Source organism: Macaca thibetana, chromosome 6 (genome assembly GCF_024542745.1).
Source record: "Macaca thibetana thibetana isolate TM-01 chromosome 6, ASM2454274v1, whole genome shotgun sequence".
Lineage (NCBI taxonomy): Eukaryota > Metazoa > Chordata > Mammalia > Primates > Cercopithecidae > Macaca > Macaca thibetana.
The window spans coordinates 124,231,309-124,257,627 of record NC_065583.1 but is presented as its reverse complement, the minus strand read 5'-3'; the positions used below and the strand labels follow the sequence as shown (position 1 = coordinate 124,257,627).

Below are 26,319 nucleotides of genomic sequence, written 5' to 3'. Positions count from 1 at the left end.
TGTTTTCTCGCTTTGGGCTTTTATCTTTTTATTTTTTGGTTCCAGACTTTTAATAAAAGAAATAAACAACAATAACAAACCCTGGTAGGGAGTGGGAGGAACAGATACCCAGAATTATCACATTATAAACAAAACGTCCAATTTTCAACAACAAAAAATTATGCAGCATGCAAAGAAACAAGAAGGTATGGCTTATTTACAAGGAAAAAATTTTTAAAGAACATTCCTTTGGGAAGCCCAGACATTGTCAATTGCCTTCAGTATGCTCAAAGAACAAAGAAAATAATAGACAGTAACTAAAGGAAACCAGGAAAAGTGAATTGTTCAATAAATAGAGGTTACTGTTAAAGAGATAGAAATTATAAAAAGAAACCAAATAGAGTTGCTGGAGTTGAAAAGCACAATAGTTGAAATATAATGTTCACTGGAGGGGTTCAATAGTGGATTTGAGCAGGCAGAAGAAAGATTGGGGAATTTGAAGATATATCAAGAGTATACAGTTTGAGGAACAGAAAGAAAAAATAAAAAAAATGAACAAGACCTGTAAGGATTGTGGGACACCATCAAGCAAACATTTGCATAGTGGGAATTCCAAAAGGAGAGGAGAAAAGAAAGGAGTGTAAAGAATATTTGAAGATATAATAGCTGAAAAATTACCAAATTTAATGAAAGACAGGAATCTACACATCTAAGAAGCTCAATGAACTTCAGGGTGGATAAACTGAAAGGCATCTACACCAAGACAAATTGTGATTAAATTGTTAAAAGACAAAAACAAAGAATTTTGACAACAGCAAGAGAGAAATGACTGGTCATGTATAAGGAATCTTAATTAAGAGTAACAGTAGACTTATCATCAGAAACCATGGAGCTCAGAAGGCAGTGGAATGACATAAGTGCTGCAAATAAAAGCCAAAAAAGAATCACGAATCTGGCAAAAGTATCCTTAAAAAATGAAGGAGACGGCCGGGCGTGGTGGCTCACGCCTGTAATCCCAGCACTTTGGGAGGCTGAGGCGGGCGGATCACAAGGTCAGGAGATCGAGACCACGGTGAAACCCCGTCTCTACTAAAAATACAAAAAATTAGCTGGGCGCGGTTGTGGGCGCCTGTAGTCCCAGCTACTCGGGAGGCTGAGGCAGGAGAATGGCGTGAACCCAGGAGGCGGAGCTTGCAGTGAGCCGAGATCGCGCCACTGCACTCCAGCCTGGGCAACAGAGCAAGACTCCGTCTCAAAAAAAAAAAAAAAAAAAATGAAGGAGAAATAAATATGTTCCTAGAACAACAAAAAAGGAGGGAGTTCATAACTACAAGGAATACTAAAGGAAGTCCTTCAGCCTGAAAAGAGGCTAGGAGAGAGTAACTCAAAGCCATATGAAGAAATAGAGAACATCAGTAAAGATAACTACATAGGTGAAATTAAAAGTAAGTAGTTTTCTATTTTTAGGTTTGTAATTCCTCTTTTTTAAGAAAAAGGATTTAAAAAATAAATGCATAAAAGAATAATCATAAATCTATATTAATGAGCACATAATATATAAAGATGTAATTTTAGACAGTGCTACCCTAATAGTTGAAGAATTCAACACCTTGCATTCCATAAAGGCCCAGATAGAAGATCAACAAAAAAGTTGAAGTCTCGAACAACACATAAACCAACTAGCTCTAACAGACATTTATATGACACCACCGCCTCCCAAGAACAGCAAAGTGTATGATATGGTTTGGCTCTGTGTCTCCACCCATATCTCATCTTGAATTGTACTCCTATAGTTCCCACGTGTTTTGGGAGGGACCTGGTGGGAGATAACTGAATCATGGGGGCAGTTTTCCCCATACTGTTCTTGTGGTAGTAAGTCTCATGAGATCTGATGGTTTTATAAGGGGTTTCTAGTTTTGCTTCTCTCTCATTCTCTCTTTGCCTGCCATCATCTGCATGAGATGTGACTTGCTCCTCCTTGCCTTCTGCCATGATTAGGAGGCCTCCCCAGCCATGTGGAACTGTAAGTCCAATTAAACCTCTTTCTTTTGTAAATTGCCCAGTCACAGATATGTCTATATCAGCAGTGTGAAAATAGACTCAATACAGTAAATTGGCACCAGTGGAGTGGGGCGCTGCTGAAAAGATACCTGAAAATGTGGAAGCAACTTTGGAACTGGGTAACAGGCAGAGGCTGGAACAGTTTGGAGGGCTCAGAAGAAGACAGGAAAATGTGGGAAAGTTTGGAACTTCCTAGAGACTTGTTGAATGGTTTTAACCAAAAGCCTGATAGTGATGTGGACATAAGGTCCAGGCTGAGGTGGTCTTAGATGGAGATAAGGAACTTGTTGGGAACTGGAGCGAAGGTGACTTTTGTTATGTTTTAGCAAAGAGACCGGTGGCATTTTGACCCTGCCGTAGAGATTTGTGGAACTTTGAACTTGAGAGAGATGATTTAGGGTATCTGGCAGAAGAAATTTCTAAGCAGCGAAGCATTCAAGAGGTGACTTGGATGCTGTTAAAAGCATTCAGTTTTATAAGGGAAGCAGAGCACAAAAGTTTGGAAAATTTGTAGCCTGACAATGCAATGGAAAAGAAAATCCCATTTTCTGAGGAGAAATTCAAACTGGCTGCAGACATTTGCATAGGTAACAAGGAGCAGAATGTTAATCCCCAAGACAATGGGGAAAATGTATCCAGGGCATGTCAGAGGCCTTCATGGCAGCCCTTCCCATCACAGGCCCAAGGCCTTGGAGAAAACAGTTTTGTGGGCCGGGCCCAGGGTCCCCATGCTGTGTGCAGTATAGGGACTTGGTGCCCTGCATCCCAGCCACTCCTTCTGGAGCGGCGACTAAAAGGGGCCAAGGTACAGCTCAGGCTGTGGCTTCAGCGGGTGGAAACCCCAAGCCTTGGCAGCTTCCATGTGGTACTGAGCCTGCGGGTGCACAGATGTCAAATATTGAGGTTTGGGAACCTCTACCTAGATTTCAGAGGATGTATGGAAACACCTGGATGCCCAGGCAAAAGTTTGCTGCAGGGGCGGGGGTGCTCATGTAGAACCTCTGCCAAGGCAGTGTGGAAGGGAAATGTGGAGTGAGGGCCCCCACACAGACTCCCTACTGGGGCGCTGCCTAGTGGAGCTGTGAGAAGAGAGCTACCATCTTCCAGACCCCAGAATGGTAGATCCACCTGCAGCTTGCATCATGTGCCTGAAAAAGCCACAGACACTCAATGCCAGACCATGAAAGCAGCTGGGAGGAAGGCTGTACCCTGAAAAGCCACAGGGGTGGAGCTGCCCAAGACTGTGGGAACCTACCTCTTGCATCAGCATGACCTAGATGTGAGACATGGAGTCAAAGGAGATAATTTTGGACCTTTAAAATTTGACTTCCCTGCTGGATTTTGAACTTTCATGGGGCCTGTGGCCCCTTTGTTTTGGCCAATTTCTTCCATGTGGAACAGCTGTATTTACCCAATGCTTGCACCCCCATTGTATGTAGGAAGTAAATAACTTGCTTTTGATTTTATAGGCTCATAGGTGGAAGGGACTTGCCTTGTCTCAGATGAGACTTTTATTTTTTTTAAGATAGTGTCTCACTCTGTCACCCAGGCTGGAGTGCAGTGGCATGATCTCAGCTCACTGCTGCAACCTCCACCTCCTGGTCTCAAGTGATTCTTCTGCCTCAGCTTCCTGAGTAGCTGGAAATACAGGCGCCCACCACTACACCTGGCTAATTTTTGTATTTTTAGTAGAGATAGGGTTTCACCTTGTTGGTCAGGCTGGTCTTGAACTCTTGACCTCAGGTGATCCCCCCACCTCAGCCTCCCAAAGTGCTGGGATTAGAGACATGAGCCACCGCGCCCAGCCAAACACCCCAATTTGAAGAGAAAAGACAACTAACAGAGAGACCAGTTCTAAGATGCCCAGATGTTTGAATTAGTAGACAGAGATTTTAAAGTAGCTATTTAAACTAAGTCAAGGATGTAAAGGGAAATAAGATCACAATGATGAAAAAGTAGGAAATATTAGCAGAGAACTAAAAACCAGATGTATATACACATACAAAAAATCCCTGAAAATTTTAATATCTGAACTTTAAAATTCACCTTTTTAGTGAATAGGCTTAACAGCAGAATGGAAGTGACAGAAAAGAGTCAGTAAACTTGCAGATAAATCAACAGAAATTATATAATCTGAACAACAGTGAAGTAAATAGTTGGAAAAAATAGCCTCAGGGACTCTTTTTGATATGGGACAATATCAAAAGTTCGAACATAAATGAAATTATTTTCCTAGAAAATGAGGAGAGAGAGAATATTTGATGAAATAAAAACTGGGAAATTCCCCTAATGTTGTGAAAAATAAAACTTCAGATTCAAGAAGGTTAATGAAACACGGTAAGTTTAATTGGGGGGACAGCGGGGGCCCTGTGGCTCACACCTGTAATCCCAGCACTTTGGGAAGCCGAGGTGGGTGGATTACTTGAGGCCAGCAGCTCGAGACCAGCCTGGCCAACATGGTGAAACCCATCTCTACTAAAAATACAAAAATTAACCAGGCCTGGTGGCGCACAACTGTAGTCCCAGCTACTCGGGAGGCTGAGGCAGGAGAATTGCTTGAACCTGGGAGACAGAGGTTGCAGTGAGCCAAGATTGCACCACTGCATTCCAGCCTGAGCAATAGAGCAAGACTCTGCCTCAACAAATAAAATAAATAAAATAGAATAAAATAAAATGTAATTTAATTTTAAAAAAAGATTAATAGAGGGAAAAATTTGAGTGCCACACTTTTTCTCCAATCATTTCCTTCCTCTAACAAAATCTACCTGTTTAATGGTAATTTTTGTCTGACTAAGCAGGCATAGAGTTTTTTGTTTTTGTTTTTGTTTTTTATTTAGCAATATAGGTTGTAAATATATAAAAGTATAAAATATAAGTTGTAAAAAACTTTATGCCTGCTTGTTAAGAGGAAAATTCGTATTTATTTAGCAATAAATATAAGTTGTAAAAAACTCTGTGTGTAAAAAACTCTGTGCCTGCTTAGTTGGACAAAACTCAGTCCCCAAGTCTGCCCCGCACCTCACCACACCAGTTTGAGTTGATTTAGACACCCTAATCTACTACAAGTGAATTGGAATGACATGGTCTCTTCCAAGAAGGAACTAATATTCAAGTCAAGGAGAAACACAATAATAATAACAATTAAAAGTGAACATTTTACTTAATAAATAGATGTTATGGTAAGTTCTGTTACATAAGTAAACTGGGTGCCATTGTACAGTATAATGCTTTGAGGGTACTACTTTAAATCAAAAAGTCAGAAAAGGATACTGGAGTAGTTTAGATGAGAGATGATAACCACTAAACTACATTAGTGACAGTGGGGAACAGATAAATGAGCATTCAACGTATAAGATATGAGCATATTCAAGATAGAGAAAAGCGAGATAGAATTGACAGATTTTACTACCTGAATGTGGGGAGTGATGGATATTGAGGAGTAAAGAATAGGATTCCCAGGTTTGGGGCTTGCACAAGTCTATGAATGGTAGTATCCTTCATTGAGATTGAGAATAAAGAGGGAAAACATTGGGAGGAGAGGTTGAGAGGATGAATTCAGCATTGGAAATGCTGAGTGAAGAGCAGCTGTAAAACATCTGATTGTAGGTATCTAGTGGGCTGCTGGGTGGCAAGATGTGGAACTCTACATTTGAGAGTTACCAACATTGCAAGGGGTCACTGTAGCTTTCTTTAGGGAACTGAGATAGCTACTCTTATTTGCCCAGTAAACATTTCCCTTTCTTCTGATAGTAGACCCTTCTCCCTTGGTCTTAGCCGGGCCTCGTCATTCTATGTCATCCTCCCATATGGGGAACATGACTCAAAAGGCAAATCAGAGTCTTTCCCTAGAGTTGGTCTGTAGACAGGAAGAGAAAGAAAATTCTTCCCGGAGTTGCTTATTTGTTCACCAGATGGCTAAACTAGATGAACGTGATTCTGGGGCTGACGGTAGTCATCATTTTCACTGCAGCATAAAGAGAACCTGTCTTTAGAGCAAAGACATCTCTGCTTAATGCATGGAGATAGAGTGACTAGAGCAGTGGCACTAAGTCTAGAACTGAGGTCTTGGTTCCTATAACTCTGATCTTCATTCTGTATTCTTTCAAGATAAATCTCCTTCACTGTTTTTTTTTTTTTTTCTTAAAGTGAGTTGAATAAGGTTTGTTACTGTTTGGGAGAAACTCTCAAAGTATGTTTTTCCTCTGCTCTCACGCTACCATGACAACAATCATCAACACAGAAAAAGTCTTCTGTGACCAAGTGTGTGAGGGTTTCTCCCCACCACCAAGCAAGCAATGAATTCTGCAGTGGACACCAACTGGGAGTCCTCCAATCAATTCTGATACTGGAGATAGCAACAGATTCCACAGGCTGAGGACTCAGTGCCCAAGATTGCCCCCAACCTCACCACACCAGTTGCAAGTCCAGGCCTCTGGAACTTCTGGTGGACTAGCTTCAAGTTGGGGTTCCCGTGACCCCCTCTCTGGGTTCAATTAATTTGCTGGAGTGGCTCACAGAACTCAAAGAAACACTTACTTATATGTACTGTTTTATCATGAAGGATATTACAAAGGTTACAAATGAAGACATGTATAGGGTGAGGTATAGGGGAAGGGGCATGGAGCTTCAATGTACCCCCTGGGTGCACCACCCTCCAGGAACCTCCACATGTGCAGGTATCCAGGAGCTCTCTGATCCCTCTCATTTTGGGTTTTTATGGAGGCTTCATTGCATAGGCATGATTGACAACTGTGTAAAAATGTGACTAGACAAGAAAATATGATTTAAACCCAGCAAGGCTTGTCTTTTCAGACTTTTCTTGGCCTCTCTGTGTTGTATTCTTTCCTCTAAGGTGTGGGGTAGGGCGCTCTCTGGATTAAGGGTCCTTTGACCCACAATCAGATTACAGTCTTGGCTTGGGCAGGTAAAAGGAGGACGGGAGAAAGAAAGAGAGATTCTATTTCCTAAGGCCTTAAGTGCCCCAACATTATAACAATGACTATGAGAGATAGGGGTCAGGAACCATGGACAAAAAACCAGTATATATCATAACATCATAGCCACTAAAACTTTGTTTTTGTTTGTTTGAGACAGGATCTCACTCTGTCACCCAGGCTGGAGTGCAGTGGCATGATCACAGCTCACTGCAGCCTCTACCTCCCAGGTGCAAGAGATCCTCCCTACTCAGCTTCCTGACTAGCTGGGATTACAGGTGTACACCACCACAACTGCCTAATTTTTAAATTTTTTGTAGAGACGAGGTCTCCCTATGTTGCTTAGGCTGGTCTCCAACTCCTAACCTCAAGTGACCCCTCTCATCTCAGCCTACAGAAGTGCTGGGATTACTGCAGGTGCCATTGTAGCCAGAGGCCCTAAAACATTTTTGATTAATACACGTGTGCACTGAGAGAAGATAAAATCACTCAAGACAAAGAAAGGATGGGGCCAGGAATTGAGAACAAATTCCAAAAAAAACCCAACATTTAAGGACTAGGTAGAGATTCCCTGTATCTATCACTTATAGATGTTGCCTTATCTGTGTTATCACAGATATACAGATATCACTTATCTGTGTTGCCCAGGCTGGCCTCAAACTCCTGAGCTCAAGGGATCCTCCTGCCTCAGCTTCCTAATTAGCTGAGACGATAGGTGTGTATTACTGTGCCTGGCAACTCAGTATGTATTTCTTTCTTTTTTTTTTTTATGATTTTTACAAATATTATTTATTTTAATGAAGCTGGTACAGACAATGTCCATTTAAAACCCATATCCCAGGCCAAAAAGTACAAATAAAATCAAAAAGAGCAGTGTTCTGTTGTATTCATTTCTGCATGTATAGCTTTATTAATTGCTAATGAAAATTAGAACTTTTCTGGGATCTTCTGACATGATTTTTAAAAAAATCTTAAAATGCCTTTTCTTCGGTGAAGCCATCTTTGGAGTTAGTCATTACTCTCACCTTATCTGTCATCTTGACTTCAACCTGATATTCCTCTTCTTTTGGTCCAGACCCTCAAATTTTAAAAGTAGCTTCAAGTTAAAGAAAAGTCATTTTTCCACAGTTCAGTTCTCTGAAAAACTTCCATCTCCCACTGAAAGTCACAGTCCAGGAGTGAAGCAATCACATGCTAGAACATCAGGGCCAATTGGAAAGTCATTATGAACACTTGCATTGGTCAATCTTATTTATCACCACAAACCTGAAAATGCAATGTCCTGAAAAAGGTGGCCTCTCTGTGCACACGTAATTTTTAAAAAGGAGAGGGTAATATGAAGGGGACTGAGGCTTGATCACCAAAAATCAGCACAATGAAAACAAACAATAATGAATAATGAGCACTAGAATTCAAATTACCAGATGTTTCAAAGAGATGGGTGCCAGTTTTCAATTCTGTTTTGAACACCACATTACAAAAGAACTATTTTTAAAAATAAAAAAGGATTGAGGGAAAAGAAAAAAAATAAAAATAATATCTAAACTGTTGAATGACCCCCCGTTTGTTCCTGATAAACTTCAATCACATCTTCTTCCTCCATTCCCAGTTCTTTTGGAGTATGATTATCAGCAATTCTCTGACTCTCAAAGAGAAACCTGAGTGAATTCATTGGAACGCCCTGTCTTTGACAGTATGATTCTTTGAGTTTCTTGAGATGCGTTGTCATTTTCACTTTGAAGTGAATCTCACTGCTATCCTGTCCAATGACTTTGAGTTTAATATATTCACCTTCCTTCTTATCCCCCAAGTCCTCAGTTAAAGGTTTTGCCTCCTGGTCAGACATGACGACGGTGGTTTCACCCGGGGGTCTCCGCACAGCAGCGGCCTCGGGTAGGCAGAACCTCCCTCAGTATGTATTTCTAAAAGATAAAGACTCTTTTAAGGCCGGGTGCAGTGGCTCATGCCTGTAATCCCAGCACATTGGGAGGCTGAGGCAGATAGATCCCTTGAGTCCAGGAGTTCAAGAAGAGCCTGGGCAACATGGAGAAACCCTGTTTCTACAAAAAATACAAAAACTAGCTGGGCATGTTGGTGTACACCTGTAGTCCCAGCTACTTGAGAGGCTGAGATGGGAGGATCACCTGAGCCCAGGGAGGTTGAGGCGCAGTGAGATTGCACTATTGCAGTCCAGCCTGGGTGACACAGTGAGACCCTGTCTCAAAACAACAACAAAAGACTCATCTAAAAAATTATAACCACAATATAATTATCATACTAAAACATTATTTACTTAGTATCATTTAGTATCATGAATTTACAAATTCTTGAATTGTATTGTAATTTAATTCAGTTGGTTTGAGTCAGGATCCAAACAAGATTCACACATTGCAATTAGTTATGTTTCTTATATCCCCTTTAGTCCTAAGTTAACCACCTCTTTTTTACCTTTACATTTTTTTTTAAAGAAACTGAAGTATTTTTTTCCAGTAAAATTTCTTGTAGTCTAGATTTTGCTGATTATATCCTTGCAATGTTATTTAACATTCTCTATTCCCTCTAATTGCTGTAGGCTGGTAGTTAAGTCTGGATAGTTGAACAATTGATCATATTCACACTTGATTTTTTAAAATCAAGCCTTTATAGATGGTATTTTGTACTTCTATTGTAACACTTTGGGAAGCACACGATTTCTGGGGGTCTTTCTTTTGTGAGATTAAGGCTGTTCAGTGGGCTCAAATATTGTCTATAACAAAGTTCCTCATCTGCTTTCCACCTAATTGTTTCAGCAGCCATTGATGATCATCCACTAGATCAGAAGTTCATGGCACCTTTAGTGTCTGAATAATTTTTTCTCAGTTCCCATAGGTCAAAAGAAGTACCTAACATTTCTGTTTATTAAGTAGTTAGGGTCAAACAAATTAATATTAGGTTGGTGCAAAAGTAATTATGGTTTTTGCTATTACTTTTAACATATGTATTTATGTCCTAATAACTTAGTAGCGACTTTAAAGTATACACATAAATTGAAAGAAAGAATAATACTTTAATTTCATCCTTAAATAACCACATTCGCTTACTAATGGGATGTTTATACCTTTTGGGTACCTCATAATTTCTGAAACCTTGAAATCAGGTGGGACACCACTACCCTCATTTCCTGTTCGTAACTGGATTCTGCACAATGCTTTCTTGAGACCATATCTACCACTGAAAACCTGACTGCAAAGATAGGTTAGTCAAAAGAATGTAATTTGCTCTAATGTTGAAACTTTGAATTACCTCAAGCTGGTAGTTCACATGGCTTCTGACAGATGTCACTGTTGTTTCCTCAGAAATTTAAAATACCCTGTGATGTCCCTGTGAGTTTGTAATAGTGCCCTCACAGTTTGGGCACTGGAGGTCATTGGCCATTCTTCTCCTGGACTAGAGCAAGGATTGGCAACCTTTTTCTGTAAACAGCCCAGTGGTAAATATTTTAAGCCCAATAGCCATGTGGTCTCTGTCATAACTACTAAATTCTGCCTTTATGGTGTGAATGCAACCAGTATAGACAATATGCAAACAAATGGGGTGACGGTTGCCATGATTTGAATGCGTGTTACCTCCAAAATTCAGTGGGGCCTTTTTAGAAGTGATGCTTATGACAGCTATGCCCTCACGAATGTAGTAGGGCATTTATAAAAGGGCTTGAGAGAGTAGGTTTGCTCTCTTTACTCTTCTGCCATGTGAGGACACGGTGTTCTTCCCCTCCAGAGGATGCAGCAACGAGTTGCCATCTTGGAACTGGAAACTGAGCCCTCACCAGACACTGATCCTGCTGGTGCCTTAATCTTGGACTCCCAGCCTCCAGAACTGTGAGTTTATGTTCTTTATAAATTACCCAGTCTCAGGTATTTTTGTTATAATAAGCACAAACGGGCCAACACAACTGTATTCCAGTTTATTTACAGCCACAGGTGTTGGGCTAGGTTTGCCCTGAGGACCTTGGTTTCCCAATCCCTGGCCTAGAAAATAGAGAGGAATTTTTCATTTATTAGCTGGAATTCTTCTAAGGAGAAGAATTTTCCCTCAACAGTTTGATTACCCCAAGATAAAGTGTGCTTAGGAAACGTAGTATAAACATTTGCTTCTTTCTTTTTTTGGGGGGGGTGGGAGGACAGAGTCTCGCTCTGTTGTCCAGACTGGAGTACAGTGGCATGATCTTAGCTCACTTGCAACCACCACCTCCTGGGTTCAAACGATTCTTCTGCCTCAGCCTCCCAAGTAGCTGGGACTACAGGTGCATGCCACCACACCCAGCTAATTTTTGTATTTTTAGTAGAGATGGGGTTTCAGCATATTGGCCAGGCTGGTCTTGAACTCCTGACCTCGTAATCCACCTGCCTCGGCCTCCCAAAGTGCTGGGATTACAGGCGTGAGCAACTGCACCCGGCCGCTTCTTTCTTTTTACTAGTTTTCAAGATTGGTTGATTCCCTAGCATCCAGCAAAGGTGGCCAATAAGGTATTTGGGTTTTGACTTGGACTTTTTTTTGCATTGTTAATGATGAAGTCATAAAATTTTAAAATATCTTTGATATGTTTTGGTCATTTGAAGATATTTTCTTTTTTTTTTTTTTTTTTTTTTTTTTTGAGACGGAGTCTTGCTCTGTCACCCAGGCTGGAGTGCAGTGGCCGGATCTCAGCTCACTGCAAGCTCCGCCTCCCGGGTTTACGCCATTCTCCTGCCTCAGCCTCCCGAGTAGCTGGGACTACAGGCGCCCGCCACCTCGCCCGGCTAGTTTTTTTTGTATTTTTTAGTAGAGACGGGGTTTCACCGTGTTAGCCGGGATGGTCTCTCGATCTCCTGACCTCGTGATCCGCCCGTCTCGGCCTCCCAAAGTGCTGGGATTACAGGCTTGAGCCACCGCGCCCGGCCGAAAATATTTTCTTTAATTTGAAATAACTCCAAACTTGTAAAAATTTTGCAAAGATAGCACAAAGAATTCCGATATACTTTTCACCCAGAGTTACCCATTGTTATCATTTTGCCATATTTGTTTTATTATTCTCTCCCTTCTTCACCCCTCCTGGCTTTCTCTCTCTCATACAGTTTTTCCTAAACCACTTGAGATTAAGTTGCAGACAATATGCCTCTGCCCTTAAATTCTTCAGTGTATATTTCCTAAAAACAAGGATGTTCACAGTACAGTTATTACAATTAGATCATTTTTTATTGACACAGTCCTCTTATTTAATCTATAAACCTAACTCAAATTTCACCAATTGTTCCAATAGTGTCCTTTATAGCATTCTTTTTTTCTCATCCAGCATCCAACCCAGGATTAATCATTCATTTAGTCTTCATGTCTCTTTAGGCTCCTTTAATCTGAATTAATTCCTTAGGCTTTCTTTGTCTTGCATGACATTGACATTTTTGAAGAGTATAGGCTATTTGGTAGAATGTCCCTTAATTCGAATCTATCGCAAGTTTCCTCATGATGAGGTTCAAGTTAAACATTTCTGGTAGAAATAGCACATGAGTGTTATAGTGTCTTTCTTATTGCATTACATCTGGAGGCACATGATGCATATTGATCATCATTGATAGCTAGTCTCCAAGTTCTTCAGTGAACTATGTCCCCAGTTTTCATGGCCTTATGTTGTTGCCTCTCCTCGAATCTGGACTGGCCCAATGACTTTCTTTTAACTAATCGAATGTGGCAGATGTGATTGTTTCTTCTACTAGATCTGAAGAAGCCTTGCAGCTTCTGCCTTGGTCTCTTGGAATTTTGTCCTTGCAATGTTTGCTTGGTTGGAATGCTCACTCTGGGGGTAAGCCACCAACATAAGAAGTCTGACTGAGACCACCAACTGTGTGGAAGCCCAAGCTAGCCACTTGGAGAGAGAGAGATGCCTGGCCAGCACCCAACTGTTCCAGGTATCCCAGCCACCAGATAGCTCAAGAAAGAAGCCATCTTGAATGTTAAATAAATTGATATCAAACTTTAAGATGAATCAAGTCCCAGCCAACATCTGAATGTAACTCCATGAGAGATCCCAACTGAGCCCCCTCAATCAACAGAACCAAGAAAGATAATAATAAATTGTTTTAAGCCACCAAATTTTGGAGTAGTTTGTTATGCAGCAGTAGATCACCAGAACAGTACTACTAACTTTGGTCACTTGGTTAAGATAGTATCTTCCAGATTTCTCCACTGTACAGTTATTATTTTTTCTTTATAATTGATAACTAATTCATGAGGAGACACTATATAAGACCTTATTAATGTCCTTTTTTCATCAAACTTTCAGCTGCTAGTTTTAAGTAAGCCAGAATCAAATATTAGTATGATAGTTGCAAAATGGTAACTAAAAAACTCCTCTATTAGTTCTTCTACATTTGTTAGCTAGCATTCTGCTGTAAGAAAGAGATTTGCTGGCCGGGAAATCTCTTTGCACCCGGCCTAGCACACGTTCTTATCCTTTGCTGGTTCCCTCTTTTCTTTCCATTTTATTAATTTTGGTTTATCCTTCTAATAAAAATGAGCAAATATGTCTTTGTAGATACAAGCTAGCATACTGGACACACTACTTTGGTTTTTTTCCAATAATATATCCTGGCAATCACTCCATAGCAGTGTATAGAGATAATCCTCTTTTCTTTTAATAACTGCAGAGTATTCCATTGGTAGATGTTTTGCCCTGCTGTTGAGGAAGTTTTTAGTTGTTTTCAGTCTTTAGCTTTTGGTTCTGCAGTGAATAACTTTGTGTAAAATCCTTTTGTGTTTTTTGCCAGTATATCTCTGAGATAACTTCCAGAAGAAAGTTTGCTGGATCAAAGGGTAAATGCATGTGTAATTTTGCTAGATATTGTCAAATTCCCTTCCCTCAGGGTTATGCCATGGTGCATTCCCAAGAGCAATGTGAGTGCCTATTACTTTACAGCTTTCTAACAGAGTGCATTATCAAACATTTGCCATTCGAATAGGTGAAAAATTGTTTCTCAGTGTAGTTTTCATTTGCATTGCTCTTAAAATGAAGTTGAGATTTTCTTCATTTATTTAAGGACGATTTGCTTTTCTTCTTCTGTGAACTCTTTGTTTATATCTCTTGCCCATTTTTCTTGAGATTTGTTAATCTTTTTCTTTTTTACTTTTAGAAGCTCTCTCCATATTACAGATCTTAATCTTTTTACTGGATATATGTTGAAAATATATTTCTCCAGCTTATCATTTGTCTTTTGGCTTTCTTATAGTTATTTCTTGCCATGAAGTTTTATTTTTTAGCCTTTACTTAGTCATATTACATACAATTATTCCTTCGGGATTCTAAATCATAGGTAGAAAAGTTTTTGCAAGGACAGAAGAATTCATCAGTGTTTTCTTCTAGTTTTTGCATAGTATTTTTGTTCTTATATGTGAATTTCTTACTCTGTATAATGTGAGAAACAGGTCAGATTTTGTTTTTTTCCATATGGCTATCTAGTTACATATAGAGTATTTTCATAAAGAAGTGGTCAACGGTGTCACTGACTGCTAAGAGGTCCCCTAGGTTAAAAACTGAAAACTGCCAGTAGGGTAACAAGGAGGTCAATGTGACCTTGCCAGTAGCAGTTTCAATAAAGCAATGAGACAGAAGTCAGATTGCAGTGGATTGAGGATTTAAAGGTGAGGAAGTAGAAGGAACAAGTGTAGATAACTCCTTGTGAGGTCCTAAATTGATAGTCTTTTTATTAGGCACTCTATAATAAAGTTTCAGAATTCCAAAAGACAGATTTCAGGCAAAGAAGTTTTCCAATAAAACCCCTGTATCAATCAGGGACTAATCAAGGAAATAGAAACAATTCTAAGTATTTTAAATAGAGGGAATTTAACCTTTGTGAGAATTGGAATGGTGCCTCATATGAGTAGCTGCAGCTGTGCAGGTGCCTGGCTTGTTCAGTAGAGAGCAGGCAGGGAGGGTTCAGCTATTTCTTGCCTTTTGGTTTAGTGCCTTTTTGCAGGATGCAACCTCCATATCTGTATCTGATGACCCTGGTTATCTCCATTTTACAGAGAAAGATTAAATAATTTGCCCAAGGTCATATGGCTAATAAATGAACAATCAGAGATTACCAATGTTGAATTCACAGCCAGTTGCTGGTGACTTTCCTCCTATTTGAAAGCTGTAATCCTTCAGTCTTGAGAGAGGCAGACAAAAAGAGATTCATTCCTGGCCAAGGTTCATGGACAGGGTCTGGTCACTACTTCTCCTCCTAGGGTACTATGCTTTCCTAGTGACTGTTCACTAAATTCCATAGTTCACTGGTCAACCACTGTTCTGTGACAAAGGGCCAATAAGACCCCTTAGTCTAAGGAAGTATTGTCCAAGGTAACCTGACACAGTGTTTGACTTTTATCCTTCACTTACTTTAAGCTCTCATTAAACACACTGATAACAGAGTTTAGGTGCCACAGATTGTGTTATGTCATCTAGGAAGGCTGGTTGATTGCAAACAGGACCTCTCAGGAACACTAGTTAAGCTCAAACAAGACTGATTTCTAAACCAGAATTTCAATGTATTAATTCATAATAAGGAGCAAGTAAGGCTTGTATGTCTTATTTATGGCACCTCCTTTCCCAGTATCCAATCACTAGGGAAGTTGAGTGATTAGTAAAGAAGTTGCTAGGTAAGCATGGAATCAGAACAGGTGCTGATTAAATATCTTTACTCATAATAGAGAACGCTTCTCTAGTGGTCAGCCCCCAGATTTAGAGTCTTTTAAATTTGCACCAGTGTTTCCCAAGCTTCAGTCATTTGAATACCACCTTCATGATTTTACCATTTTTGTATTTTTAGTAGAGACGGGGTTAAACCGTGTTAGCCAGGACAGTCTCGATATCCTGACCTCGTGATCCACCCGCCTCAGCCTCCCAAAGTGCTGGGATTACATGCGTGAACCACTGCGCCCGGCCCTTAGTTTTCTTTTTTTTTTTTTTAGACGGAGTCTCGCTCTGTCGCCCAGGCTGGAGTGCAGTGGCTGGATCTCAGCTCACTGCAAGCTCCGCCTCCCGGGTTCCCGCCATTCTCCTGCCTCAGCCTCCCGAGTAGCTGGGACTACAGGCGCCCGCCACCTCGCCCGGCTAGTTTTTTGTATTTTTTAGTAGAGACGGGGTTTCACCGTGTTAGCCAGGATGGTCTCGATCTCCTGACCTCGTGATCCGCCCGTCTCGGCCTCCCAAAGTGCTGGGATTACAGGCTTGAGCCACCGCGCCCGGCCCAGTTTTCTTAATTTAATAAGTTTTTAAAACAAAACATTTACTTTAGCTTCAGTCTAAGCAATTATATTTCTGAAATCATATTTGCTGTGCTAGTTTTCTAACACATATTAAAATAAATATAGGCTGGGCACGGTGGCTCAAGCCTGTAATCCCAGCACTTTGGGAGGCGAGACGGGTGGATCACGAGGTCAGGAGATCGAGACCATCCTGGCTAACACAGTGAAACCCCGTCTCTACTAAAAAATACAAAAAACTAGCCAGGCGAGGTAGCGGGCGCCTGTCGTCCCAGCTACTGGGGAGGCTGAGGCAGGAGAATGGCCTAAACCTGGGAGGCGGAGCTTGCAGTGAGCTGAGATCACGCCACTGCACTCCAGCCTGGGAGACAGAGCGAGACTCCGTCTCAAAATAAATAAATAAATAAATAAAAACATTAAAATAACTATCAAAATGAAAACGTCCATGAACTGCTTAACTCAGTGGTATGTATACCACACCTTAGTAAATATTGCCCTAGCCATTACTGGAAAAATAAAATACAAAAGTTTCTCTGAATCCTCATTGGTATGCTGAACACCTCTCTCTGTTGAATTTCTTCCTCAGGTGTGTACTAGCATCATGGTATCTTTTACCATCATTATACCCATCCCCTCCATTTTGTGTTGATTTTACAGGGCTCCAACCTACAGTATTTTATTCTATTTTATTTTTTTAGATGGGGTCTCACTCTGTTGCCCAGGCTGGAGTGCAGTGGTGCAATCTTGGCTCACTGCAACCTATGCCTCCCGGGTTCAAGTGATTCTCATGCCTCAGCCCCCCGAGTTGCCAGGATTACAGATGCCCGCCAGCACGCGCAGCTAATTTTTGTATTTTTAGTAGAGGCAGGGTTTCAGCATGCTGGCCAGGCTGGTCTTGAACTCCTGATCTCAAGTGATCCACCCACCTCAGCCTCCCAAAGTGCTGAGATTATAGGTATGAGCCACCATGCCCGGCCTCCAACCTACTGTATTTCATATTTTATGTTTAGTATTTGTGATTATTTGCATAGTAAGAGATTCTCAAATATTTGTGTACCTAATATTCTTGATATTTTCTAACTATTCTCAAATATTTATAGTATCTAAGAATGAACATATACTCTACCATTTGAGGTGATTAATTTTGGCCTACTGGTGGATTAAAACAATTTTTAACAGTGTTGACGTGGCGCTAGGCACAATCCACATCAATAAAAAATCATTATTTGAATAAGATGAAGATAACGCTGAAAAGATAAAAAGACTAAAATATCAGTTCTCTTTATTTGTATTAACTTTGAGAATTTAGTGTTTCGAAAGTGTGAAGGGTCTTAACTACAAACTTTGATTTAAAACTGAGACTTCTTTGAGGAAATTGTCTTGCTTTAATCAATCCTTCTAATTATGGGATTTAGAGAATTTGGAGGAACTGTATACAATAAAGTTTTTTTCAACTGAGCTTTCTAGTTAATCATTAGACACAGCAGTCTTAAGATTTTAAATTCCAGTTGCCACTGCCATTCTTTCCACTAGAATGTTCCTTCAGATATGGGCCAATTTTACTTAACACCTAGCTTGGTACCTGGTGTACAGTAGGTGCTCATTTAAGGCTTATTTTACAACTAAGTGAATTCCTACCTTTTCTCTATGTTACAGAACATCACTAACACTAACTTAAGATCTGTAAGAGGGAATCAGAAAATAGAATATTAGCTTCACTTTCTTGGAACACACATGAAGAAGCAAATCTTTACAAAACTGTCTTTTTTCACTATTCATGGTCAATATTTAAATTATATTATTTTTATCCACTGCTTATTTATGCTATTCAACTTCGTTTCTCATCAGAATTCACTTTCTCTTAACCAAGGATTCCTCTCACACATTATACATGCAGACTTTTTCATTAAGAGTCATTTTATTGCAATACCTGAGAGCAACAAGAATCTGTACTCTCCAAGTGAGTGAATAGCAGAGAATGTTTGCTAAGTGTTTTTAAAAAATGTCTTCATTTTAGAAAATTTGCCCAAGTTTTCCATACTTGAAAAAAAAAACCTAGTTGTCATTCTCTCTACATGATTTTATATCTTGCTTTTTCTGCTTAGTAAATATTTTCCCATAGAATTAAAAATTTTGCAAGAACAATCTCTAATTTGAATGGAATTAAAATACCTTAGAGGACCTGAATACAAATTCAGAACCTTGAAGATTGGTTGCTCTCCTCCACCATGCCTTGAGGGTATGTGATGTGAAAATTTGGTTTAAAAATGGAAATTATTTAAAATGAATTATATAGAACTGTATTTTGGTTTGACCTTTGTTAAATATAATTTTTTTTTTTTTTTTTTTTTTTTTGCCTAGTCTCGCGATCTCCACTCACTGCAACCTCCGCCTCCCGGGTTTGAACAAGCGATTCTCCTGCCTCAGCCTCCCAAGTAGCTGGGACTATGGGCGCTTGCCACCACGCCTGGCTAATTTTTTGTATTTTTAGTAGAAACGGGGTTGCACCATGTTAGCCAGGATGGTCTTGATCTCCTGACCTCGTGATCCACTCGCCTCAGCCTCCCAAAGTGCTGGGATTACAGGTGTGAGCCACTGTGCCCGGCCTAAATATAATCTTTTAAGGTTGGGTGTGGCGGCTTATGTCTGTAATCCCAGCACTTTGGGAGGCTGAGGCAGAAGGCTCACTTGAGGCCAGGAATTGGAGACCAGCCTGGGCAACACAGAGAGACTCTTTCTCTACAAAATTTTTCTTTTTTTAATTAGCTGGGCATGGTAGCTCACCCCTGTAGTCCCACCTATTGGGGAGGCTGAGGTGGGAGGATCACTTGAGCACAGGAGGTTGAGGTTGTGGTAAGCTATGATCATGCCAGTGCACTCCCCTCTGGGTGACAGAGTGAGACCTTGTCTCAAAAATAAATAAATAAATAATAAATTCATTTTAATCACCTTGAGAATAATCTGACAAAGTTTATTGCTAACTAGATAAATCCTGACATACTTGGTGGTGATGGTTCTACAGATAAAAAGTATAGAGATAAAAAGTATGAAGCAAGCCTGAGCCTATTAAGTGCTTCATCCTTTATGTACCAGTATCAAACTGTGTTGCTATTTATGTTCCTGAATGAGATAGGAATTTCTTCAAAGATTCAGAGAAGGGAAAATGACAGAAACAACAACAAAAATGAGAACTACACCTTTTTTTTTTTTTTTTTTTTTTTTTTTTCTTGAGACGAAGTCTCGCTCTGTCACCTAGGCTGGAGTGCAGTGGCGTGATCTCAGCTCACTGCAAGCTCCGCCTCCCAGGTTCACGCCATTCTCCTGCCTCAGCCTCCCGAGTAGCTGGGACTACAGGCGCCCGCCACCACGCCTGGCTAATTTTTTATATTTTTAGTAGAGATGGGGTTTCGCCCTGTTAGTCAGGATGGTCTCCATCTCCTGACCTCGTGATCTGCCCGCCTCAGCCTCCCAAAGTGCTGGGATTACAGGCCTGAGCCATCGCGCCTGGCCTCTGAGAACTACACTTTTAAAATAGCCCATGGTCACGCTTTTTGAAGGGCTGGGGAAAATACTGAGGGATTTTACCTGCTTTGGGGTTGGGGGCTGGGGACAGAACAAGAAAATCTGATTGAAGGCAGCATGAAGTATCAGAATAACCCTTGGCCACTTTGGCTAATGCCGGAAGGAATGTAAATAGGTGGACCACAAATCCAAGCCTTGATGAATGACCTATGCTAGCACAATTTCCTCCCTCCTTCTGGAGCAGAGCCTGTTTTCTTCCAAAGTGGTGGACCCCCCAACTCTTACAGGCTTTTTTTTTTTTTTTTCTGTCTCACTCTGTCGCCCAGGTAGAGATCAATGGCAGATCTCTGTTCATTGCAACCTCTGCCTCCCAGGTTCAAGCGATTCTCCTGCCTCAGCCTCCTGAGTACCTGGGACTACAGGCGCCCGCCACCACACCCGGCTAATATTTGCAATTTTAGTAGAGACGGGGTTTCGCCATTTTGGCCAGGCTGGTCTCGAACTCGTAGCCTCATGTAATCTGCCCGCCTCGGCCTCCCAAAGTGCTGGGATTACAGGCATGAGCCACCACGCCCAGCCGAGTCTAACTTTCTTTACAACTTCCTGGGGTACCAGCTGGACAGAGTCTTATCCCTGCCCCCCTTACTGGAAGGAAAAGGGAATGCACCTCCTCCATGGGCCTCAGCTGCACTTTGAGGCACCTGGAATCCCCGGATGTGAAGCGAGCCTCTGAAATGCAGAACCCGAGGGGCCAACTGCCCAGGGACTGCGATGTGTAAAATGGGAGAGAGCACCGAAGAGGCCGAGTAGGGAGAGCATTATCCCTTTCCCCTTTTACTATCATTTTTTGTTAGAAAAAGGCAGGTGGACATCTTTGGCTTGTGGAGCTTGCACACGGAAAATCCAGAGCGTCTCCAGAATAAGGACCCCACCAGAGAACGTGGACATGAGTGGGCCCTCGGCCAGCCTTGTACTCGTAGGCCCAACAGGCCATTTGGCAAGGAGGCCAGAGCGTCGCCATAGGTACCCGAACGCTAGCGTTTAGGGAATGCGCAGGCTAGAAGTGGAGGCGGGACGCCACTGGACATCTGAGCGATGATTTGCTGGTGGCGCTAGGCACCAGCCAATCGTTAACAGACGCCATTTGTTGTTGGAGCACGCACCTGACGCAGTGGGCGTCTTGCACGTGCAGCCGTTTAAGCCGCGCGGGCGCCTGCGAGGACTTGGGAGAGCAAACAGCGGAGAGGTGAGTGGGCTGCCTTTCTGCGGGAACTGGCCTGAATTCGGTCGTACGGGCTCCCCAGTAACCGGCCTTTGGTCAAAGAGTGGATGGGGTAGGCGGGGTTTCGAAGCCGTCCTTCGGAGTCTTTCTGCCTCAGGGTCTCAAGAGTCCCCTGGGTGCCCAAAGTCTGGGCTTGAGGCCTGCAGAGGAGGCAAAGGGGCCTTCTTCCCGGCCTCTACACCGCGTTTTCTCTGAACAGAGATGGTCCTAGTACCATTTGTGTACAAACCCTCCTAGTTGAAGCTGATTGTCCTTTGTCGGTAGGATTTGGGCGACCCTGCCCTTCTTCCCTTTCCCACTAAAATCCAAGGCCTCCCTCTTCACCCAATTGCCACCTCCCTGCCAACTCCCGTACTCCTGCCCCTGCGCACACCAACACCCCAAAGCAAACATCCTGTCCACCTTAGACGTTAATCTGGAAGGGAGAAATCTTAAGTAGTTTCTGAAAAAATTTTCCTCTTCCTTAATATTCAATAAGTCGTTTGGAGACTCTTTGAGGGAGGAGATAAATTCTATGAACAGATTTTTGGGAAAAGCCTAAGGCTCGCTGGGAACATGGTGATCGCTAGAATGACTAGGTAAGAGGTTCGACTAGTTTTTAAAGATAAAAAAGGAGATAAATGCCACCTTTAGATAAGAAGAGACCTAATTCCTTCTTTGGAAAAAGCTTCTGGGGTATCAGCACCTAGTTGGGTAGTTTCAAGAGGTGTATGTGGAACAGTGAGTTTATACTTTTAAAGTTATGATTCTGATCTAATTGAGTCCAAATATGCATTTTTTTTTTTCCTGAATAGAACTTGAAGCCACCATGGGAGATGAAGATTGGGAAGCAGAAATCAACCCTCATATGTCTTCCTATGTTCCCATATTTGAGAAGGTAATAACATTTAAAGTTGAGTTATTAAATGCTATGGATTTTATCAAAGTTGAAAATCACTGTGGTGAGAGTTCTAAATTATACAGTCTGTGCCAGTGTTTATCTCCATGTGATTGTTATTAACTATTATATGGGGAGTAAGAGGCAAGCTACGCCTCGTATAGGATACAATAGCTTGAGAAAATTTGATAATTAAAAACTAAAATAAATGTAACAATATTAATGACCTAATTTAAATCTCAATGATTTAGGACTTCTTCAGGTGAAAGCAAACTTGGACAAATGTGGTTGATATCAGTGAAAGACCCTTGTATAGAAAATTGAAAACAATAATTACGTTTTGGGAGATATTTTGAATTCTGAAAATTGATTTTGTGCAAGGAGGGCTCTCAGAATAAATGATACTAGGCTGATGGAGTTGGTAACGTCAGTTTGTATGAATCTTCAGGTCTTTTTTCTTAATGACATTTGGGGAGTTACGTTGTAATTTAGCAGGGGACAGTGGGGTAAGCTTTTTGGGCTTCAGTTCTCACTTGGAAATGGGCTTTAAAAAGATTAATAGAAGGTACTTTAAAAGATAATATAAGAGATTATTTTTGCATGTGTTACTTACTTGATGGTGTCTCTACAAGTTGATTTTTTTTTCCCCCTTCAGAATTTCCAGTTTGAGTGTATGTCAGTTCTGACACTTTGATTTCAGGTTTTGCCTTAGTGGAAGTTCTTATTTTAGACAAAAATATAAAATATGCAATCTTTTGTCTTAGTTGAATTTGATCTATATGTGATGTTTATATTAAAATACCCAAAATACTAATATAAATTTATCATGTTTCTTGTCTTGGAACTTTTTTAAAGAAATAACATGTTACCTTTTTTTTTTTAATTTTTAAAAATTTTTGTGGAGATGAAATCTCACTATATTGCCCAGGCTGGTCTCCAACTCCTGAGTTCAGGCAAAATTCTCAAAGTGTTGGGATTACAGGCGCGAGCCATTGCACCTGGTCTATGTTATCTTTTTATAGTTCTCTTCTCATCATAAAAATATTACAGCTTTTTTGGGAAAAGAGGAGAAAGTCACCTACAAATCTTGCCCAATAGACAGGCACTCCTGTTAAATTTTTTAGTCAAGTTTCTTTTGTTTTTTCCAGACATTTTTTGTTTGTTTTTGGTACAGAGTCTTGCTCTGTCACCCAGGCTGGAGTGCAGTCGTGCAATCTGGGCTCACTGCCGCCTCTGCCTTCTGGGTTCAAGCCATTCTCCTGCCTCAGCCTTGCTCAGCTGGGACTACAGGCGCATGCCACCATGCCCAGCTAATTTTTATATTTTTAGTAGAGATGGGGTTTCACCATGTTGGCCAGCCTGGTCTTGAACTCCTGATATCAGGTGATTCACTCACCTCAGCCTTCCAAAGTGCTGGGATTACAGATGTGAGCCACTGTGCCTGGCCGAAACATGTTTTATATAGTTTTGATGATAGTATATAACTAATTTTTTTTTTTTTTTTTGAGATGGAGTCTCACTCTATTGCCCAGGCTGGAGTGCAGTGGTGCCATCTCGGCCGGCTGCAACTTCTGCCTCCCAGGTTCAAGCGATTCTCCTGCCTCAGCCTCCCAAGTAGCTGGGACTACAGGTGTGTGCCACCATACCCAGCTAATTTTTTTTTTTTTTTTGTATTTTTAGTAGACGCAGGGTTTCACTATGTTGGCCAGGCTGGTCTCAAACTCCTGACCTCAGGTGATCCTCCCACTTTGGCCTCCCAAAGTGCTGGGATTACAGGCATGGGCCACCATACCCAGCCATATGATAGTAACATTTGAATCCATCTTTTTTCACACTTCATCACTAACTATTCCATATTACAACTTCTGTAGGAATTTCAGTGGTGTTAACTTCTCACTCTGGTATTGTCATTAATGTTTACGTCTTATTTGTTTTAATTTGGTGATTTTTTTCAAAAATGGAATTACTTGTTCAGAGGACATTTTTTATAGTTCTTTTACTTCCTTGTTCTCAATAGATTTGTTATAATACAAAGTTTAATTCACAGATACATACTTTATTCCCCCTGGTTTTAATAGCCATCTGTCCATTTCTTTTTCTTAGTTTGAGATTTTTGTCTTCATGAAGTGTTTAAGCAGCACGCTGCACTGTAGCATGTTGTGCATATTTATTGCATTGGGTTTCTGAAATTAAGGATGACTGTCGAATCTTTCAGATTTACCTTTTTGGGATTTTTATGCCATTCAATAACATAGTTTCTTCACATTGGGAAGACTAAATTGAATATGTTGATAAGTCTACCTTATGATGCTTAATACATTTGTGTTGGGTGAATTTGTAGTATGTCTTTTGCATTTGTCTGCAAACTTAACACCTGGTGTTGTGCTGGTTGTGCCATTAGTTCTTGGGCTTAGTTGACTCAAAGGAACATGGTGCAATCAGGATCTTTATTTGCCTTGCTAGGTTGAATAAAAAGTGCAGAGATGGGCACGTGTAGTGGCTTATGCCTGTAATCCCAGCACTTTGGGAGGCTGAGACAGCCAGATCACTTGAGGCCAGGAGTTCAAGACCAGCCGGGCCAATGCAGCAAAACCCCTTCTCTACTAAAAATACAAAAAGTTAGCTGGGCGTGGTGGCACGCGCCAGTAGCCTCAGCTACTCGGGAGGCTGAGGCAGAGGAATCGCTTGAAATCGGAAGGTAGAGATTGCAGTGAGCTGAGACTGGGCAGCTGCACTCCAGCCTAGGCAATGGAGCAAGACTCTGTCTCAAAAAAAAAAAAGTGGAAACTAGAGATGAATACATTACATTTTTATGTAGAAGAAATCTAAAGTCTTTTATTCCATTTCTTTTAAAGACACCATTTTGATTTGTTGTTCTAACTGAATTTGGTTTTCAAGAAAAAGCTGGCCTTTTCTTTTAAATTTATAGCAGTTTTGTCTGTGATGATCTTTTTCTGAGTGCTTCTCAGGAACTTTATTTGGAGACTTAATATTGACATACGCTTATATAATTTTGAAATAATATGTCATTGTTCTAGTAGAACTGATAGAATTTTGGGTAGAACTTCTCAATTCTAGATTTTAAAGTGAGTGTACCACCTGGGGATAGAATAGCGAAAGATGTGAAGTTAAGAAAGATTTGATAATCTGGCAATTATATAGTCCAGAAATCTCAACGGTTAGGCATTTGCACATTGCCTGCAGGCTTATTGGGGTGAGTGTTAGAGTGGATGGGTATGGTGAGTATATTAGATAATTCCGTTGCTTACTTACTAGCTGTAAGGCTTCTTGTTAACTGACCATGAAAGTAAGCTAGTATAGTGATCACTTCTGTCTGATCTATTTGCCATTTTTGTGGCACATTTCAGAAGGCAAAATCTCTTGTGGTTAAAGTGGAAACAGTAATTGAGTAATTAGACCATCCACAGTTATAATTTTATTAAGCAGCAGTAGCAAGGTTAGTAATAATTGTTGAGATTAGAAAATAAACGTATTATGATATGCCAAAATTGAAAATAAGAATACAGGTGAAAAAAATGTGTTCATCAAAATGCCCTTTTTATTTGTAGCTGCATATGAGAACCCTTACGTGTTAAACATTGGAAATTTCTGAATTGGTGCATTTGGGTGGTTTGAGAGATAATAATGGTTTACAGCTAAGTATTTTAAGAGGTAAGCTAATGACAAGACCTATGATTCAATCAGCATATCTTTGAGTTCTAGTAGGTGATGGAGAGATAGTGGTGAACATAAGGTGCTTGCTGTTACATTGTATTTTACTGGAGAAGACAGAATAAGCATGTTTGAGAACCAAATAATTATAGTGAAAAGTACTATAAAAATTAGAGAAATGTGTGTGTGAGACTGGTGTAGGATGGATTTAGTTGGAGAGGGAAGGCTTCTCTGAGACAGTGACTCATGAGCCTGAGACTTAAAGGAGTCCCAGCAGGACATCATGTGCACAGGTTCTCAAGGAACCTTTGAGAAGGAGAAGGGAACAAACTTGGGGTATTAGGGCAACAAGAAGAAGGCCAATGTATTAGTTTTCTGTGGCTGCTATAACAAATTAACACAAACTGGGTAACTTAAAGCAACATAAATTTATTCTTATAGTTCTGGAAGCCTGAAGTTAAAAATCAAGGTGTCAGCAGGGCTGCCCTTTCTCTGGAGGTTCTAGGACAGAATCTTTGCTGCTTCTAGCTTCTAGTGGCTATAGGCATTCCTTGGCTTGTGGCTGCATATCTCTTGGCTCTGTCTTCACATTGCCACCTCCTTTGTGGGTCTTTGTGTTATCTCCCTCTACCTCTCTGTTATAAGGACACTTGTGATGGCAATTAGGACTCATGCCGATAATCCAGGGTAATCTCATCTCAAAATCTTTAACTTAATTTCATCTGCTGTGACCC

General features: G+C 40.8%; 2 protein-coding genes across 4 annotated transcripts in view; one reads left to right on the top strand and one right to left on the bottom strand.

Annotated features, from left to right (window-relative positions):
* Positions 1-7,953: 7,953 nt before the first annotated feature.
* LOC126957367 (small ubiquitin-related modifier 1-like) lies at positions 7,954-8,887 on the bottom strand. The gene is made up of 2 exons (XM_050795145.1): positions 8,515-8,887; positions 7,954-8,066 (listed from the first exon to the last, which is right to left on the bottom strand). The coding sequence occupies exon 1, from the start codon at positions 8,818-8,820 to the stop codon at positions 8,515-8,517; it is 306 nt and encodes a 101-aa protein (XP_050651102.1). The 5' UTR covers positions 8,821-8,887; the 3' UTR covers positions 7,954-8,066.
* A 1,843-nt stretch (positions 8,888-10,730) lies between these two features.
* The window catches only part of DDX4 (DEAD-box helicase 4), an 81,930-nt gene continuing 66,341 nt past the window's right edge, over positions 10,731-26,319 (top strand). For 2 of the 3 annotated variants that reach the window (XM_050795132.1, XM_050795130.1), the window contains exons 1-2: positions 21,010-21,088; positions 21,831-21,913. In XM_050795132.1, coding sequence (XP_050651089.1) covers positions 21,845-21,913 — 69 coding nt within the window. In that variant the 5' untranslated portion in view covers positions 21,010-21,088; positions 21,831-21,844. Of the gene's footprint in view, positions 10,832-21,009; positions 21,089-21,830; positions 21,914-26,319 lie in introns of those variants that run through there. The other variant, XM_050795131.1, reaches the window with a different exon arrangement.

Excerpts from the sequence above, each read along its gene's own strand:
- LOC126957367 (XM_050795145.1), bottom strand. The coding sequence starts at position 8,820 with ATGTCTGACCAGGAGGCAAAACCTTTAACTGAGGACTTGGGGGATAAG.